Source organism: Myotis nattereri (assembly GCF_964212035.1).
Source record: "Myotis nattereri genome assembly, chromosome: 3".
Lineage (NCBI taxonomy): Eukaryota > Metazoa > Chordata > Mammalia > Chiroptera > Vespertilionidae > Myotis > Myotis nattereri.
The window spans coordinates 187,495,089-187,513,907 of record NC_138077.1 but is presented as its reverse complement, the minus strand read 5'-3'; the positions used below and the strand labels follow the sequence as shown (position 1 = coordinate 187,513,907).

At 42.6% G+C, this 18,819-nt stretch overlaps 1 protein-coding gene and 1 pseudogene across 2 annotated transcripts in view; one reads left to right on the top strand and one right to left on the bottom strand.

Moving 5' to 3' along the window:
- The window catches only part of SZT2 (SZT2 subunit of KICSTOR complex), a gene marked incomplete at its 5' end in the record, with an annotated part of 57,110 nt that extends 38,315 nt beyond the window's left edge, over positions 1 to 18,795 (bottom strand). The window contains 5 exons of the mRNA XM_081087261.1: positions 226 to 357; positions 4,665 to 4,835; positions 5,129 to 5,302; positions 5,601 to 5,726; positions 18,769 to 18,795. Of these exons, the coding sequence (XP_080943387.1) occupies positions 226 to 357; positions 4,665 to 4,835; positions 5,129 to 5,302; positions 5,601 to 5,726; positions 18,769 to 18,795 (630 nt within the window). The remainder of the gene's footprint in view (positions 1 to 225; positions 358 to 4,664; positions 4,836 to 5,128; positions 5,303 to 5,600; positions 5,727 to 18,768) is intronic.
- LOC308516937 (DNA replication complex GINS protein PSF1-like) lies at positions 7,326 to 10,405 on the top strand (annotated as a pseudogene). The gene is made up of 2 exons: positions 7,326 to 7,331; positions 9,890 to 10,405. The product of its transcript is annotated as a DNA replication complex GINS protein PSF1-like (transcript).
- Positions 18,796 to 18,819: the final 24 nt, after the last annotated feature.

Sequence of the window (18,819 nt, the reverse complement as noted above, 5' to 3'; positions counted from 1 at the left end):
GCAAGAATTCGTGTCCTGGAAAGAGTATTGAGCCCTCCTCCCAATAGGGAACCTGTCATGGGTACTCACTAGCACTTCTAATCCTGGCTCACTCTGCCTCTGGCTCTTTTTTTCTACTCTCTGTCCCCTCTGTATTAGGCTTACCCCCCCCCCCCCGGTTCCTTAACAGCTGCTCTTTCTAAATGGCAACTGCTTTGTCTCCCACATACTTTGTCTCCCACATACCTGGCTCTGGGGGTCATACTGCTGCTGCAGCATGGTGGCCACCTTATCCTCAAAGAGACAGAGCTGTGCATATACCTGCTGCAGGAACACTTCCCGCTGGGAAGGGTCCAAAAGGCAGCCCTGGATCAGTACCTGAGAAGCATGAGGGAAAGACCAAGACATGAAGGTCAGGGGATACTGGGCAGTACCCCTCCTGACCTCCCTATTTACTCTCCCTCTAGACAACCCTGACTTCCCACCCAAGCAAGCTAATTCCACAGCCAGTTCTTCCCTCACGGGATCATCTACTCCATCACTCCTCAGCCCAGGTATTCCTGCTCACTGCCCCCAGGTCATGTCACCTTAATCTGGGTTCACAACCTTCCTCCACTTTAGGTCCTCCACACTGGGTTTCCCCATATCCCCGCAAGGGGGCGACAAAAGATCTTCCAACTCCTTCCATCTTTGTCCATAAACTGCCCCACCTCAGCTTAGCAACGCCTTTTTCATTCTACCTCATATATTTTTTATTCTTGTTGATTCCTAAGCACTGCACACAGAGGCTGTCTGGAAATTTTCTCTTTTTTTAAGTTAAAAATCTTCTTATTCCCCCAATGAATGCTCCTTCCTTCCCTTTACTCTCAATAACTTCCCCCCTCAATAGGAATTCCCAGCTTACCCTAACCATGAAGGTATACTACTCTCCAACCCACAGAAAACACCTCAAATTTTGCTAGATGTTTATATCTGTGTTCTTGTGCTTCCTTCCAGGCTCTGAAGGAAAGATTTCATCTCCTCCTCTTTTTCCCTAAAGCTAATCTCTCCGTCTAATCTTGGGTCCTCCTTCTAATACCTTCATTTTCTCTCCATGGGGTTTCTTTTCTTCTACTTCCAACATAAATAAGTGCTCCAATCCAGGGCTCTCCCTGCTTTTCCCATACCTCTTTTATTCCCCCCCTTCTCTCTCCTAAGCTCCAAAGGGCCCTTCTTTTGCTTCTGTAACTTGTTTCCTGAGCCTACACAGCCCAACTGGGTCATTTCTACTACCTCTGTAACTTTCTAAATAAACTTTCTCTTATCATTTGAAAAAAGAAAAAGAAAAAAAAGCCCCCATCCTAAAAATGTTACATCGGGCTGTTGACCCCTGGTGGCCCTGGGATCTCTCCTTTTTCTCTCCCTATCAGACTCCTTCAACCTGTCTCACATACTCCAACCCTGCTCTCCTGTGCAACAACTCCCTCTTCGTTCCCTATTCAGAACTGGGAAGTGTGTGAGCACAGCCCAAAGAGGGGAGAGGGGCACTCTATACCACTCTACATGCCAGACTGTGAGAAGCAAAATAGAATCAGGGGATATAAAAAGATGAGAAAGATGCTCACAGCTGTATTGTTTAGAAGAGTGAAAATTGGGTCAACCTAAGGGTCCAACAATAAAGGTTTGGCTAAATACATAATGATAAAATATGATAAAGTCAAGCAGCCATTAAAAGTCATGTTTCTAAAGAATATTTAGTAATGTGGAAAAACACCCGCCCTTGCTGGTTTGGCTCAGTGGATAGAGCACAGGCCTGAGGACTGAAGGGTCTCAGGTTCAATTCTGGTCAAGGGCACATGACTGGGTTGCGGGCGCGATCCCCAGTAGGGGGTGTGCAGGAGGCAGCTGATCAATGATACTCCCTCATCATTGATGTTTCTATTTCTGTCTTTCCCTTCTTCTCTGAAATCAATAAAAAATCTTTTTAAAAAAAGGAAGAAAAACACCGATATTACACTTAAAAAAAACAGGACGTAAAATTGTGTGTCTGGAATGAGCCTGATGTTTCTCCTCTATTTGGATGAGGGTTGGTGGTGAGGAAGGGTAAACACATACTCAAAGACAAGAAGGAAACTCCATAAAATGCTAATAGTAGTTATTTTTGAGTGGTATATTATGGGTGAGTTTTGTTTTTCTTTTAATTCTATTATTTTTCAATTCTCCTTCAATGGACATGTATTGTAAAGTGAGTTAATTTTTTTTTTTTTTAAGAATATCAGGATACATCTTGAGAGAGCTGTAGAGATGGTGAGGAAGCTGGCTCAGGGCCAAGGGACCCTTGGGGCTCAAATATGTCCTCTCCTCTCCACAGTTGTTGTCCTTGTTCAGGCCTCATCTCCTCTCCCATGCTATAATAATCTTCTGTTCTCCCCAATCCAGAATTTGTCCCCTAATCCATCTTCCTCATTGGCCACAAACAAGTGTGATCTTCCTAGAGTACAAATCTGATTTTGTTACCATCCATTTAAAACCTTCTCAGGTTCCCTATTACCTATGGCTAATAGTTTTCATTTGCATGTTTTCTATGTGGCAGGCACTGCTTGACATGTATTAATTTAATCACCACATAATATTAATACACCTCAAATTTTGCTAGATGTTTTTATCTGTGTTCTTGTGCTTCCTTCCAGGCTCTTTTCTCCCCATTTTGGAGAAAAGATCCAGATTCATAAAGAGGTTAAGTAACTTGCCTAAGGGCACACAGCCAATACGTGGTACAGTCAGGAAGCAAATACAGGCAATGCGATTCAAGACCCAGAACCCTTCACCACCACCCACCACACTCAAGTCCCCAATAAGTACTAGTTCTTAGCTATGACATTCAAAGGTTTTCATAATCCTGCCCTTATCTCACCAGTCTCCTCCTTAACTCCTCACCTCCACATTCAAACTTTACTGTGTCAAACTAAGTAACATGTAATGAGAGCAGTTTCCTAGCTATATCTTTGCTCCACAGGTCACTCTGCCTGGAAAGCCTGTTTCCCTGTTCTTGAATGGTTAATTTCAATCCTTCCTTCATGACACAGTTCAAATGCCTCTTTGTCCCAAGATGAGGACTTCTAACTCCTGCAGAGACATCCAGGCTTTGTTGGATGCTCCCCTACCTTGCTCTCATTGCCCCCGAATCATAACTTATTAGTGCCCTTATCACATTCAATTGAAATTATCTCCTTCAATATCAGGTATGCTCTATTAAACCCTAACTCTATCTCCTCCCATCAGGATAAGGACAGTGTCTGATTCAGCTATGTATTCAAGACCCAATCCAGACCTGGAACAGAACAGGCTTCAGTAAGTGTTTGCCAAACCCAACCAAGTGTTGGGTGATTACCTAATACCTATGCTTTTCCTGCCTTGGCTTTCAACACCTACCAAGTCTGGCCTCTGGGGATGGAGCCCACAACCAACAGTCCTAACAGCTGCACTAGGAGAGCACTTTAATCCAGGGCAGAGAGCTGGGATTCAGGTGTGTACCAATGGCCTTGCATATTTCTTTTTTTAAAAAAATATATTTTTATTGATTTCAGAGAGGAAGGGAGAGGGAGAGAGAGAGAAACATCAATAATGAGAGAGAATCATTGATTGGCTGCCTCCTGCACACCTCCAACTGGGGACTGAGCCTGCAACCTGGGCATGTACCCTGACCAGAATTGAACCCGGGACCCTTCAGTCCTAGGCTGACACTGAGCAAACCAGCTAAGGCAAGCTTTGCGTATTTCAAGACCCTCAGATGCTGTTCCTTGCATCCCTGTCTTTCAAAACCAGCTAAGGTGACGATGTAGCCATCAGGCACAGTTTCAGGGTAAGCCCCTACCAGTGAGTTGAGAGGGTAGTTAAGAGCAGATGAGGGGAAACTGGGCCATGCTTATCTAAGCCAAAAACAGATATTCCAGTAACCGACTTGACCATTCTCCAAAAGGAGTGTCTTGTGATAGCCTGCTTGGGTGTTGGATAAGCCCTGTAATTATCTGGTCAGCATTACACCCAACCCTTTACAGGGCTCTGAGAAAATGACTCGCTTCTGTCCTTGGAAGAAATTATGTTTCTGAGTATTGGTTATATTTCAAAATCGTAAAACTATTCCTGAAGACCATCTTCAAAAGTTAGTGCCAGGAGTCAGGACACACAGAAAAAACAGACTCCAGTGGCCAGACCAGAGACTTACAGGAGTGAGAGAGAAATTTGTCCAATCAATGCCAACTGACCTAAAGCTTATGGGATGGCTCTTTTTTTTTTTTTAATATATATTTTTATTGATTTCAGAGAGGAAGGGATAGGGAGAAAGAGATAGAAACACCAATGATGAGAGAGAATCACTGATCGGCTGCTACCCACACCCCCCACACTGGGGATCGAGCCCGCAACCTGGGCATATGCCTTAACCGGGAATCGAACCGGTGACCTCCTGGCTCCTAGGTCGATGTTCTACCGCTGAGCTACACCCGGCTGGGCATGATAAGGCTCTTTAAGACCAGGGAAACGGATTCTTTCCAAGAGGAGAGTCATAGAGATGACTAAGAAACAGGTTTAAGAAGCTAGCAGAGCTGGGGACTTGGGCACAGGTAGTAGACTCAGGATAAGGACTTGGTCACAGGACGACCAGAAATGAGGTCTGAGGGTACAAACTTGGAGAAAGGACGCAATACCTGGTGGGACTGCAGGCCAATAATTGAGGAGTAGGCCTGGATAGTTACGTAGATCTCAGGCTGGAAGTCGATGCAAGATCCAGGCACTCGGAAGGGCCGAAGCAGCCCTCGGAGGCAGCGGGAGAGGGCGTGGAAAACTTCATCAAACAAGATCTCCCCCGTGGAATCATCCTGAGGGCAATGCACACAAAGACCTCTCAAGGGGGGCAGAGGCAGCCCTGGGCAGAGGGCAGAGACAAGGAGCTTCCATGGGTCAGTGGGCCTCTTACCTTCAGGTTGATCGCACCCCCACACACAGTGCCACCACTGGAAGGGGATCTGTCTTTCCCCACCGTTCCCTTACGGCCTAGCCGGTCTCCTTCCACAATGGTAGGCTGAGACCACTGTTCATTTCTCCCAAGCCTGTCCCTCTCCTCCTCACCCCCACCCCACGCTTTCTTCCACTATCTCCCCCAGCTCCTTACCACAATGCCAGTAGATGGGCTAAGGTCCAGCTCAATGACAAATCGATACTGCCAAGCCAAGAAGGTGACCTGAGTGGAAGGTACGAGGAGGAATGGCCTTGGGACCACTGGTTCATCTGGCTGCCACCCAGGGGGCAAGACACTGAGGACTTCCAACTCCTGCTCAGATTGAAGCTGACCATTAGGATGAAGAGGAAAGAAAAGTATCAGGAAAGAGGCACACCTTTTGTCCCAGGGCCTGAACTTCCAGAGCCAAAATGACACAACATTGGCTCCACCTCCCACAACCCAACACATACTTTTCCTATCTGGAAAATTATGAAACAAAATTTTCCCTGAAGAATCATCTTGTGGGCAAAGTCACTTGCCCCTCCCAGAGTTAGTCTCCCCTCCTGCCTCTTTCCAGTACCCTCTTAAAAAAAACAGATTTTCTGAGCCGGCCCCTCAAATCCTGTATGTCTCTGGGCCTCACCAACATTTCCTGGGGTGTCGCCTGCACAGTTTGATGCAGGTGATTGAGGAACCAAGCCAGGCGAACATTTCGGGAGATTCGATAATCTTTTTTCATCAACAGAAACACCTGCCCAGCTTCTTCCACCTAGGGACAAAGAGACATTAATAAATTTATTAAAATTCACTGTATTCCTCCTATATACAGGTCACTGTGCAAGTAATTTTTAAAAAATATATTTTATTGAATTTTTACAGAGAGGAAAGGAGAGGGATATTTAGAAACATCGATGAGAGAGAAACATCGATCAGCTGCCTCCTGCACGCTCCCTACTGGGGATGTGCCCACAACCAAGGTACATGCCCTTGACCGGAATCGAACCTGGGACCCTTGAGTCCACAGGCCGACACTCTAACCACTGAGCCAAACCGGCTAGGGCACTGTGCAAGTAATTTGTCTGAGGATCTCACAATGCATAAGTGAGAGGCAGGGCAGCAGAGGTGAAAAGTTTACTCTCACCTCCATGCAAGGTGTACCCAAGGATTCAATTCTCAGCTCTCTGCTCCCATTCCCCCTGCAGATCTCTATATAGATGAAGTGACCTTTTCACATTATCAAATGTTCATGTGAGTTTCTCCTATAAACTATAAGCTCCTTGAAAGCAGGGATTGTATCTTGTTCGAGCTTGGTGTCCCTGTGCTTGGCAAATTGCATAAAACAGAACAGATGCTCAATAATGCCAGATAGTTCCGCCTAATAACCCCAATGACAGCAGAAACTAAAATAGGGATGGGGAACGTCTAGCCCTCAGGCCGTATAAGGCCCTAAAAATCATTTGGTCTGGCCCTGCCAATGCATTAGGGATGAGTTAATTAAATGTTTGACCAAATATAGCAGGTTAATTTTAAAATATATATATTTTAATTGATTTCAGAGAGGAAGGAAGAGGGAGAGAAAGACAGAAACATCCATGATGGGAGAGATCATTGATCGGCTGCCTCCTGCAAGTCCCCCACTGGGGTCGAGCCCACAACCCAGGGATGTGCCCTTGGCCGGAATCGAACCTCGGACCTTTCAGTTCGCAGGCCGACGCTCTATCCACTGAGCCAAACCGGCTAGGGCAAGCAGGCTAATTTTTAAGTTGATAATTTTGTATGGCCTGTGAATGATGTTATAAATATCCAAATGGCCCTTGGCAGAAAAAAAGGTTTCCCAGCCCTGAACTAATGAAATCATCACTGGATAAATGGTAAGTCTGTTGAATACCTCAAAATCAAACCTCTGTGGGTCACGATCTCTTACCCCCACACCTGGCAGATATTAACACTCTAGTTCCTTCCCTCCATTGCCTTATGGACAGTTGGTTCAATGTCCTGACAAGCATCAGTTCCCTTGCCCATGTCCTTGTCCTTACTACATAAGCCCTGCCAAATGCTGACTCAGGCTGTAGTTGACATTCTCCCTCATCCATACATGTACCACACCACCTGCCCTTTGACAGAAAGAAGGTTGCCACCTCTGGCAGGCCTTTACCAATCCTTTTCCTTCTCCCTGGTCAGCACTTAGAGGGTTTTCCAATCCCTCACCCCCATAGTCCTGACAGATAAATGTGCCTACGGTGTCACAGAGAAAATAGGGTCAATCCCCAAACATTTCTCCCTGACTAATCCTTATAGGTATGTAACATTCCTTTTACTCCAAGCATGTCAAACTCTCAGCCCACAGGCTGCATGCAGTCCAGCCAATATGACGGTATGTAAGAAATGTGTTAATAAAAATTTCGTAACTTAAGTTTTACAATATCCTGTTATACATAATTATTAATAATGAACTACAACGCTAACGATGGATTACTATAATAGTGTTGCATTCATTTCCCTTACTCGCCTTATGCGCAGGCGCACCATTTCTCTCCACTAATATTAGCAGCGAATATTTTAGCAGCCAATTGCCACGTCATTAGTCTTGGACTGACTTGTTCGGTGTGCGCAACAGGAAATACTTCGCTTTCGGAGAATAAGAAAAATAGGTTTATTTGCGTTACACTTATTAGTTTGTGTAGTTATTCAGTGTCTGGTAAGTTAATGTTCAAGAAAAAAAATTAATTTTTATTAAAATGTTCTATTATTTTATGTTAACGATTACTCATTTATTTCAGGCCTTTGTATTCAGCATGATTCTATCGAAATAAACCTCCATTTCTATGAAAATTGAAGCTTTTGTTTTTTTGCAGCCCACCTAAACTTAAACCTTGTTTATTTGGCCCGTGTTAGCCTTTGAGTTTGACATGCTTGCTTTACTCCCTTACTCTTGCCTCAGATGAAAAAATTACTCTCCTGTTCTAGACAAATTGCAAATTTCTCTTCCTGTGTCCCTGACTAGTGAAGGGGAAAATGCCAGGCTGTGAGGATTGAAGGTGGTAGAGAAATGGACAGAAAGAAGCCAATGACTGCCTGTTGAGAACTGTGGTGTTGAAAGGAAGTGATTTTTGTCCCTCTAAAATTGGGAAATATGAATGGAGTATAGATCAAAATAGTTCTGGAGAAGCAATAATAGAGGGTGCCTAAAGTCAGAGAAGATTATGGAGAGTAGAGGTGCAATGACTAAAGATGAAGAAAGTCTTCTCTAAGACAGAGGGCAAGCATCAAAAGCTACAGAAACAGATACTGGGAAATGGCAGGGATGAAAGCAGAAGGCAAAAAGAAGAGAGAAACTCATATTGCGGACCTAAAATATATTCAGTAATAAAACTATAGAGGGTAAGTGCAAGAATTTCAGATTTAGACAGCTTAGGACTGAATCCCAATTTTCCACTTATTAGTTAACCTCTTTAAACTTCAGTGGCCTCATTTGTAAAATGGAGGTAATCCTAATACTAATCTAATAATTCTGTTATGCAGATTAAGTGACATCATGCATATGAAATACTCACCACAGTGCCTAGCACTTAGCAAGAATAAAATTTAACTATTGCGCCCGGCCCATGTGGCTCAGTGGTTGAGCGTCGAACTATAAACCAGGAGGTCACAATTCAATTTCCCTGGTCAGGGCACATGTCCAAGTTTTGGGCTTGAGATCCCCAGTGTGGGGCATGCAGGAGGCAGCCGGTCAATGATTCTCTCATCATTGATGTTTCTCTCTTTCTCTCCCTCTCCTTTCTCTCTGAAATCAATAAAAATATATTTTTTAAAAATTTAACTATTGCAGTTATTACTAGATGCACACTAGGATCTTTACATAGATAATCTCATTCAGTCTTCACACAAAACATCTAACAGAAGAAAACAGAGATCAAAAAAAGTTAAGTGGCTTAGGTACAGGGTCAGAAGTCAAACCCAGGCCTGATGAGCTGCAAAGCCCTTCTATTGAGAGTGATAAATGGATTAAAGTAGCGACTTATGAGCAGAAAAGATTTAAAGTGGTTATATGAAGGAAATGGGAGTTTACAAGCAGAAAGGATACTCTAACATAATCAGCAAGACAAATGCTAATTTACACAGTGATTTTATGTGATTCAGCATTATTTTGTATTGTCTCTACACCATCTAGGATCACAGATCTGGGAAATTCTACTCTCTATTATTCTGCTTCTCTACTCTGGGCTGAGGTAGACCCTGGCTAGGACTCTGGCTTTTGTCCTGAATTAGGCCAAGCTATCCAACTCTTTTCTTCCAACAGGACAGAAACATATCTACATTTTAAAAGTTCCTTCTGCCCTGGCCAGAGGATTTAACCTTGGCCTGAGGACTGAACATTGGCCTGAGCACTGAAGGGTCATGGGTTCGATTCCAGGTCACATACCTGGGTTGCAGGTTTGATCCCCAGGGCGAGTGCAGGAGGCAACTAATCAAGGTATCTCTTCCATAATGATGTTTCTCTCTGTCTTTCCCTCCCTACCTATTACCTTCCCTCCCTCTCTCCCTCCTTCCCTCCTTTGCACTCTCTCTAAAAAATCAATGGGAAAAATATCCTTGGGTGAAGATTAATAAAACAAATTCCTCTGGGTCTTGGAGAAAGAAGCACCGCACTGTGTCATGGTCAGAGCGAGGCTGAGTGGCTGACGCTTACTGCGCTGGGGTCTGGGCTTGGTCCCAGGAGTGGGGCTTCTCCTGGCACCTTCCCACAGGTCAGGGGCCTCAACTAGAGAGGGGAGAGGACACTGGCCAGAAAGGGAACACCCACCAAGCCAGAACTGCAGCAGAAAGTTCCCTCCACTCCCACCCTAGGCTTTCTGACCTTCCTCTAAGGCTTGAAATCCAATCTGGATCACTCCCTGGAAATGTCCTTAAAAAAGTTTATAAGAAAAAAAGGAGGATGAACTCAGGCAAGTTCTGGAGGAGATGAAAGCTTTATATGAACAAAACCAATGACGTGAAGTTAGGTGGATGAAGTAATTTGATACCAACCACCAAATTTCAACACTGTACTTTGCTAGGAAATTGACAGCATACCTGTATGACCCACTCAGGTGGGAATATAGCAGTGTTTTGCCAAATGTTTTACGATTTCACATGTCTGCTAAAGAAATAGCATGGCTCAATCATTATAAAAAGTTCTTTGCTACTTATGTGAGGTCACTGGGAAGAGATGAAGGTTTGGATATTACATGGGATATGAACCCCCCCAATGCCTATATACTGAAGTACGATGTCTAAAAGACTGAAGAATTTGCAGTTGATGATGGCACTTCAGTCCTATTTAAAAAACTACAGCACTTTCTACCTGGGTGGAAGTGCAAGCAGCTGATTAGACAAGGCATTCTGGAGCACGTCCTGTGGCAACCTCATACTGAGGCACTGCCAAGCTTCCCTGTGGCACGAGGGTGAACCCGTCTACACAAACTTCTATACTTCCTTCTCCACCCTCCCTTGCCCCCCACCCCTCTTTGGTTTTAAAAGTTACAGACATTCTTTAATATAACCAGCAATACTTGGCTGAGGATGGTTTGTTCTCCTATTGTACAAGATTCCTTCTCTTTTTTGTAATCTGTATTTATAATTATAACATTCCTACAATTACAAAAAAAAAAATTCCCTCTGGATACCATGTGATTCAGAAAGTTTCCTTAATGACCATGGGAAATGACAGTCATCTAAACCAGAGCTACTCAAAGTAGCCATTCTATGTTCCAGGGGAGACAAGGAGTTGTGTACCACGAGAAATCACCACTGCCTTTCATTGAGAAAGTCTTGCTATGAAAAAACAAACAAAAGTCAGCTTCAACTAACCTTTGAGACAAGTGAGCTTAGTTGTACTTTAAGATATTTTTAGAATAAGACAGACAAGAACTGGCGATTAATTGGAAGTGAGAAAGAAAGTGATAAAAAGGAAGGTGTCAGGGTTGACTAAGGTAGCATCAGAAACCAGTAAGTGGCAGAAAGATTTCCAAGTTAGCTAGGAAAAATTAATATATTTACCATCACTTTCTAACCACAACCTCCTAAAAAAGTCCCATCATATTAGTCTTATTGCCAAGCCCCTAAAGTCAGAAAAGGAGTCTACTGGCAACGAAAGAACCTGCAGCAATCACTTGCCCTCTCTTTCTCTGATCCACGGTCTCAGAGTGGGATACTCTCATGAAAGGGCAACCTTTCCCTCAGGATTGACTGAGCTGGTGTGGGTGTGATATTAGTAACCATGCTTGTGTTTGAGTTGACTATGCTGGATCCCTGCCAAGCTTCTTATCTGAAAAAGGATAGGCTGGGGCTCAGGGTATTATCAGAACAGGAAGAATATCCCACCCTGGCTGAGTAGCTTAGTTGGTTGGAGCATTGTCTTGAAGCACCAAGGTTGCAGGTTTGATCCCTGGTAGGGGCACATACAAGAATCAACAAATAAACGCATGGATGGGTGGAGCAACAAACCTAGATGTGTCTCTCTCCCCATTAAATAAAGAAATAAATTAAAAACACACACACAATAGGAAGAATATCCCAATTTAGCAGTCCTACATGTTTATCACCCTATCCCCAGGGCCTAGTGCAGTGCCTGGCATATAAGATGCTCAAAACAATTTTGCTAAGTAAGTGAATTCACGCTATGTTCTCAGCAAAGTAAACTTAACATTTAAAACTAACCATAATCAGTACAATTGTTCTCAGGGTGAGAAAATCTTAACACTAGCCTCCATACTATTTTCCTTTTATTCTTCTTTGGTAGTCAGAGCACATGTCCAAGGGCCAAGACTATAAGGACAGTCGGGACATTTGGTCACTCTATCTTCTAGAACTAAAATCTTGCCGAAGCCGGTTTGGCTCAGTGGATGGAGCGTCGGCCTGCGGACTGAAGGGTCCCAGGTTCGATTCCGGTCGGGGGCATGTGCCTGGATTGCGGGCATATCCCCAGTAGGAGATGTGCAGGAGGCGGCTGATCGATGTTTCTCTCTCATCGATGTTTCTGGCTCTCTGTCTCTCTCCCTTCCTCTCTGTAAAAAATCAATAAAATATATAAAAAATAAAATAAAATAAAATCTTGGCAATGATTTCCTGCACTGTTAGGTATCTCTGTTGGGTATTCACAAAGCAGTCTATAATTCTTCATAGCACCCACCACAGTTTACAATAAAAGAATGTATGTACTTTTTATTTTATTTATTTATTTATTCAAGTTATACGAGAAAGTTTATTTAGAGAGTCACAGAGGTAGTAGAGGTGAGCCAGGTGGGCTGCGTAGGCTCAGGAAACAAGTTGCAGAAGCAAAAGAAGGGCCCTTGGAGCCTCGCAGAGAGAAGGGCAAAGGTAACATGCCTGGGGGTAGTGGGGGAAGGGAAAGGTGCTGAGCAAGCTATTTATGCACTTTTAAAAATATTTTTTGATTTTTTTTAGAGAGAGGAAGGGAGAGGGAGAGAGGAGAAAACATCCTTTGGCTGCCTCCTACATACCCCCTACTGGAGATCAACCTAGCAACCTGGGCATGTGTCCTGACCAAGAGTAGAACAGACAACCTCTGAGTACATGGGAGGATATTCAACCAACTGAGCCAAACTGGCCAGGGCTTTATGTACTTTTTAATGTTTGTTTCTCCTACAGGTCTAGAAGCTCCAGGGAAGTAGGGCTTTGTCTATATATTGTTCTTTGCTGTATCCTAAGAAACTAGCACAGTGCCAAAGCACACTAAGTATTGAAATGCTTGTTGAATAAAAGCATGAAAGAGAAATTGCTCTCACAATCGATTTACCAGTGATTCTTAGTTTTTCCACTTTTATCAACACCTGCTCTTTGTTGTTCAAGAGTTTCCATCCTTCCTCATCACCCACTTTATGGAAAAACTAGCAAATCTATTGTTTGGGGTTTTCCTTTGCTTTCATGAGAGCTGTGGTATTTTTTTGTTTGTTTGTTTTAAGCCAGTTTTTTACTAGTCTGTTCTTTTTCAGTATTATCTTCTTTTTTGCTATTCTTGGAATCTGGGGAGAAGGTTCTGGTGTGCATTCTAATAGATTTGTTTTGAAAGAAAGTGTGATTTGATAGCCGAGACTATGGGCTTGAGCTTTAGTCCTCCTCTATAGAATACCACCAGCTACCTTAAATATGAAAATATAAATATGAAAATATAAATATGAAAATATAAACGTACACATCAGTATAATAACAAGTCAGTCAACAATCAGTTGCTTCTGAGTCTATCAAACATCTGATGACAGCCTGGAGTCTTTGCTTTTCCGTAATAAGTATCTCCAGGTTCTCTAAGTGCATCTCCAACAGCATGACTTCAAATTTCCTCATTATTTTATTTTATATTATATGCCTGTGAATGAACTCTGGTTGATCTACTTCTCAACCTAAAATGTGGGGGCCGATATGGAACACAATACCCAGGTGAGGTCACACATTCAGAGCCCTCAAGGTTCTATTTACATATTTAAAAGCTTTATCATCCCATACTCAGGAACCTCCATGACTTTCTCTCTTGTGCTGCTGTTCAGATCTGTCCTCATGTAGCTGGCTTTTTGGGACACATACAATTATTCAATTAGTCCTATTATATTCGATAAATTCAGTCTATTATTCTATTGTGAAGCTAGGAGAGGGCTCCTTTTTCTTCTAATAAGTCTCTTTACAGCAGCGGTTCTCAACCTGTGGGTCGCAACCCCTTTGGGGTCGAATGACCTTTTCACAGGGGTCTCCTAAGACCATCGGAAAACACATATATAATTACATATTGTTTTTGTGATTAATCACTATGCTTTAATTATGTTCAATTTGTAACAATGAAAACACATCCTGCATATCAGATATTTACATTATGATTCATAATAGTTGCAAAATTACAGTTATGAAGTAGCAACGAAAATAATTTTATGGTTGGGGGTCACCACAACATGAGGAACTGTATTAAAGGGTTGCGGCATTAGGAAGGTTGAGAACCACTGCTTTACAGCTTAATTTCCCTGCTAATTTGATCAGGATGCCATCGTCCTCATCCAAGTCCAAAGAGGACAAAGGCAAGGTGAGCATGCATTCATTTATCAGCCAACAAATTTATGAAAAGCCTGCCACATACCAGCACTAGGTCCTAAGTATACAATGGAAAGCAAAAACTGGCATTCTCTATTCTCACAAAATTTACCCAGTGGAAAAAAAAATCAAGTCACTACTCTAATTATTTTATTATATAAACTGAGTATATTCACCAAAGGATAAGAATGGGGTTCTATGATAACATGTAACTAAGTAATCTGTCCCAGGCTAGGATCTTAGGAGAAAGAGACACTGAAGGTTAAACAGGGTTTGGAGGAGGGAGAGGGGGATAAACCAGATGGAGGGTCTGACCACTGTGCTATTAGAAAACTTTCTTTAGATTATTAGTTAGTAGGCTGCTTAATTACACTACTATACAGCTTCCATTTTTCCACCTTGTCTCTAAAGTCATTTAGAATGATGGACTGACTGTCCAAGGCCAAGCTGGAGTCTAGTTCATCAATCAGTTCTTACAGAATCCACTATCTTGAAACCAGGAACAATTTTTCTCACATTCCCCCTTATATGTGATCCTTCAAAGTCAACAACCATGTTTTCAAAACATCCTTATGTTTTCTTCACTTTCAAGGTGTAATTTATCAGAACCGGCGGACTTAAAAAGATTTAGGCAGTCCGGCCATGTGACTCAGTGGTTGGGTATCAACCCATGAACCAAGAGGTTACCGGTGTCAGCCGTGGGCAAACTACGGCCCGCGAGTCGGATCCGGCCTGTTTGAAATGAATAAAACTAAAAAAAAAAAAAGACCGTACCCTTTTATGTAATGATGTTTACTTTGAATTTATATTAGTTCACACAAACATTCCATCCATGCTTTTGTTCCGGCCCTCCGGTCCAGTTTAAGAACCCATTGTGGCCCTCGAGTCAAAAAGTTTGCCCACCCCTGGGTTAGATTCACAGTCAGGGCAAATGCCTGGGTTTCAGGCTCGATCCCCCATAGGGGGCGTGCAGGAGGCAGCCTATCCATGATGTTTCTCTCCCTCTAAAAGCATATTTATTTTAAAAAAAGATTTAAGCAGCTCCAATGGTATTTTTCAAAGTGTGATCCAAGGGCCAGCTGCATCAGGATTACCTGAGGTTCTTATCAGAATGCAGACTCCTGGGCACCACCCCAAACCAACTGAATTAGAGTGGATAGGGTTCAGGAATCTACACTTAACAAGCTCCCCAAGTGACTCTTCCACTTTAATGTTTGAGAATCCCTGAATCTGTGATGTTCTCACAGTGCCTACACTCACACAGAGCTTCAAGTCCCTAATATTTACTCCTCCTGAGTCTGAAGTGCATTATACTTAGAGGAGTCTGGCAAAGAGAAAGCAGGGTTTTGGAGTCAAGAGATTGATCTGAAATTAAATCTGGTTCTACTACTTACTATCTAGGTGAGCTTGGACAAATTACATAATTTTTCCAGGCCTCAGTTTCTTCACTGATAACGTGGATAAGAATATCTATTTCATAAAGATATTGTTGTAATTAAACAGGAGAGTCAGAACAATGATAGAGGAAGCCTATCATTCTTTGGAACAATTATTGAGGCCTACATACCATTTATAACAAGATGAATAAATCATCAGATACTGCACTGCATATCATGTATATCAGGATAAAGGAAACATTCCCATCTCATTAACTTGTTTTTTGCACCTGGCTCTTTGTAGTTGAGATATAATTCAAGCTTTGTGCTGTTTTCTCTTAAGAGTCCCATGAAAAATGTAGACTTTCCCCCCACATCCCAGCCTTGAACTGTCTGAAGCCTCCTTACCACTATACATATGACATAGTCCTGAAACTCTAGTATGGCCTCAACCTGAATCTTCTCCAGCCTCATCTCTCACCCGTCTCCCCGAGTTAGAGTCCCTAGGATCAAATGCTTGTTCTGCTGCTTATCGGTGGAAGGTCTTGGTGAAGGTATGTAAACTCTCTGTGCCTTAGTTTCCTTATCTGTGAAAGGGGACTAATAAAAGTACCTATTTCTGGGGTGGGGGTGGGGGGGTGAGAAGTATTATATGACTTTAGCAAGCACCTGTGTTAGCTATTCTCATTGTCACACTGTAGCCACTAGCAGCTGCTTCCTCTCAGTTCTCCAAAGGCTCAACCTTCTCACTTCAGAATTCTCACTATTCCTTTAGTCTTCTCATTCTTAAGGCTTAAATGTTATTCCTCTGAAGCAACTTCCTGATCCACCTCAGCTCCCACCATTTCTTAACAAAGTAGGTTAAGAACTGTTGTTAAAGCTTATTGGCTTAAATGTACTCTCCTTTGGTGTGGTCCCTTTGGGGGCCAATTGGGAGAAAGAGAAACCAATAGTGCAACGTTTTGATACTGAAAATTGAACAAGTATCTTTTTAAAATAAAGAACCAGTCCCTCCAAAAACAACAACAACAAAAAACTGCTGTTAAATACTCATTCGCTCTGTATTTTTCCTTTGCAGCACTTATTATCATAATTCAATGTTTGCTTACGCCATTAAAATAAGGAACATGTCTTACACTGCCCCATATCCACCCTGATAATTAGTACAATTCTGGATCCATAACAGCACTCAAAATATTTTAAGTATTTGATGAACGAATGATTTCTTAAATCTGACTATGCCCAAACGCTCTCTCTAGGGGTGGTAGCAACCCTAAAGGTCAGTCACTTTTCTGCCCAGGGGTGGAAGAATTCTTTACCCCTTTACTTCCTGAGATAACATTTTCAGAAATGCAAATCGAGAACTTAACAAATGCTTAATCTTTGACTGAATGAGATTCCCAGGAGTGTGTTTTGACTCTGTTACTTTAGATCTGCACTGTTCAATATGGTAGCTGCTACTGCATGGGGCTACTAAGCACTTGAAGTATTATTGCTAGTATAAAATGATATGTGCTGAAGTGTAAAATACATGCTAGACTTTAAAGATTTGGTACAGCCCTAACTGGTTTGGCTCAGTGGATAGAGCATCGGCCTTCGGACTGAAGGGTCTCAGTTCGATTCCAGTCAAGGGCATGTACCTTGGTTGCAGGCACATCCCCAGTGGGAGGGTGTGCAGGAGGCAGCTGATAGATGTTTCTCTCTCATCGATGTTTCTAACTCTCTATCCCTCTCCCTTCCTCTCTGTAAAAAATAAATAAAATATATATATATATATATATATATATATATATATATATACATATATATAAGATTTGGTACAAAAAAAAGAATGTTAATATCTCATAATTTAAAAATATTTATTATAAGTTAAAGTAATATTTTGGAAATATAGGATTAAATAAATATGACTAATTTTTCTCCATTTCTTTTTACCTTTTTAAATGTGGCTACTAGGAAATTTACATAGATGGTTTGCATTAGGTTTCTACTGGACAATGCTGTTTAAGACTATCTGCCTAGAAAGTATGTTGTATTTCCCCATTTTATTTCCTTGTTTTAATCCACAACAAATAGACTATAAATTATTTCATGGTTTTTCTCAATACTGGTATTTCTGATGCATGGCTCTTCCTGTGAATATGTCTGATTATTTTAAATAAGGCATAATTTCCTACTTAATCCTGAGTCTCATCACATCAAATCCCAGTGAACTGGAGATTTACCATCCCATGGCTACTTTATTATTTATAAATATTTATTATTATTAAACATTATGGTTAAGAACGTAAGATCTGGAGCCAGGCCCCCCGTTTTTGGAGTCCTGGCTCTACTACTTACTAGCTGTGCAACTTTGTTTCTCTGAATTTCTCTGTGCCTGTTTCCACAACTGAAAAATGGGGATGGTAATAGTGCCGACTTCACAGGGTTGAGAGCATTCATTGGTATTGGTAAAGTGCTTAGGATGATCCCTGGTACGCAGTAATCATTTAGTAATGACTACTATTTGTGTCATCATACACACCCCTCACCCTTCCCACCTACTCATATTCTCTTGTAATATTGGACACCTCCCCTAGTGATGTTGTTCCTTCCAAATCTGAGCAATTTTATGCTCGGAGCTTCTAACTGCAGAATTCTGCTACCTGCCAGCTGAGTGGCACTTGAGTAAGGTACTTAACCTCCCTCACGTCCCAATTTTCTTTATCTGTAAACGAGAATGGGTGTTGCCACCTTCCTTGCAGGAGTTTGATTAACACAAGGTATATGACGTTCCTTTCGAGGTCCTTACCACCTAATTGACACCTCAAATGCATTTTTCTGGTTCAATACTTGTGATCCTCACAACACACCGTGAGAGAGGTATTTTATGAAGGAGACAACATCTAGGATGTCAAAACTTGCCCCAAGTTAGCTCAATAGTGGAACGAGGTTTCACTCCGAGTCAAAAATATTTTCACGAAACCAAAACTGCTTTCCCTAAGCATGAACGCTAGAAATAAATTATTTCATGCTGTTTATGGGATTCCAATGTTTGAAGAAATGCAGAAATCGGAAAAGTAAGTCCATCGCCCTGTTGCCCCCTGAAACTGCAACAGAAAATCAAAATAAAGGGTTTAATACTATTATTAGGTCAAAGCACCCAAGAGCCTTAGAGTCGGCGACGTGGATGAAATTTCAGTAAACAACACAAAGCAGCGAGTTTCCCCTCGAGGAAATTGCGGACCTCGGGGAGGAGGCTCAACTGACAGGCTTTCGGGGCTAGCCCGGTCGCCCCAAGACCCGGAGGAGGCCACGGCCGGACCAGGCCGCCGGGCCCTCGGATCTCGGGGACCAGAGCTGCGCCCGCCCGCCCCTCACCTCCGGCTCCGGGCGTTCCGAAGCCATCACACAGCGCTCCCGCGCCGGCCC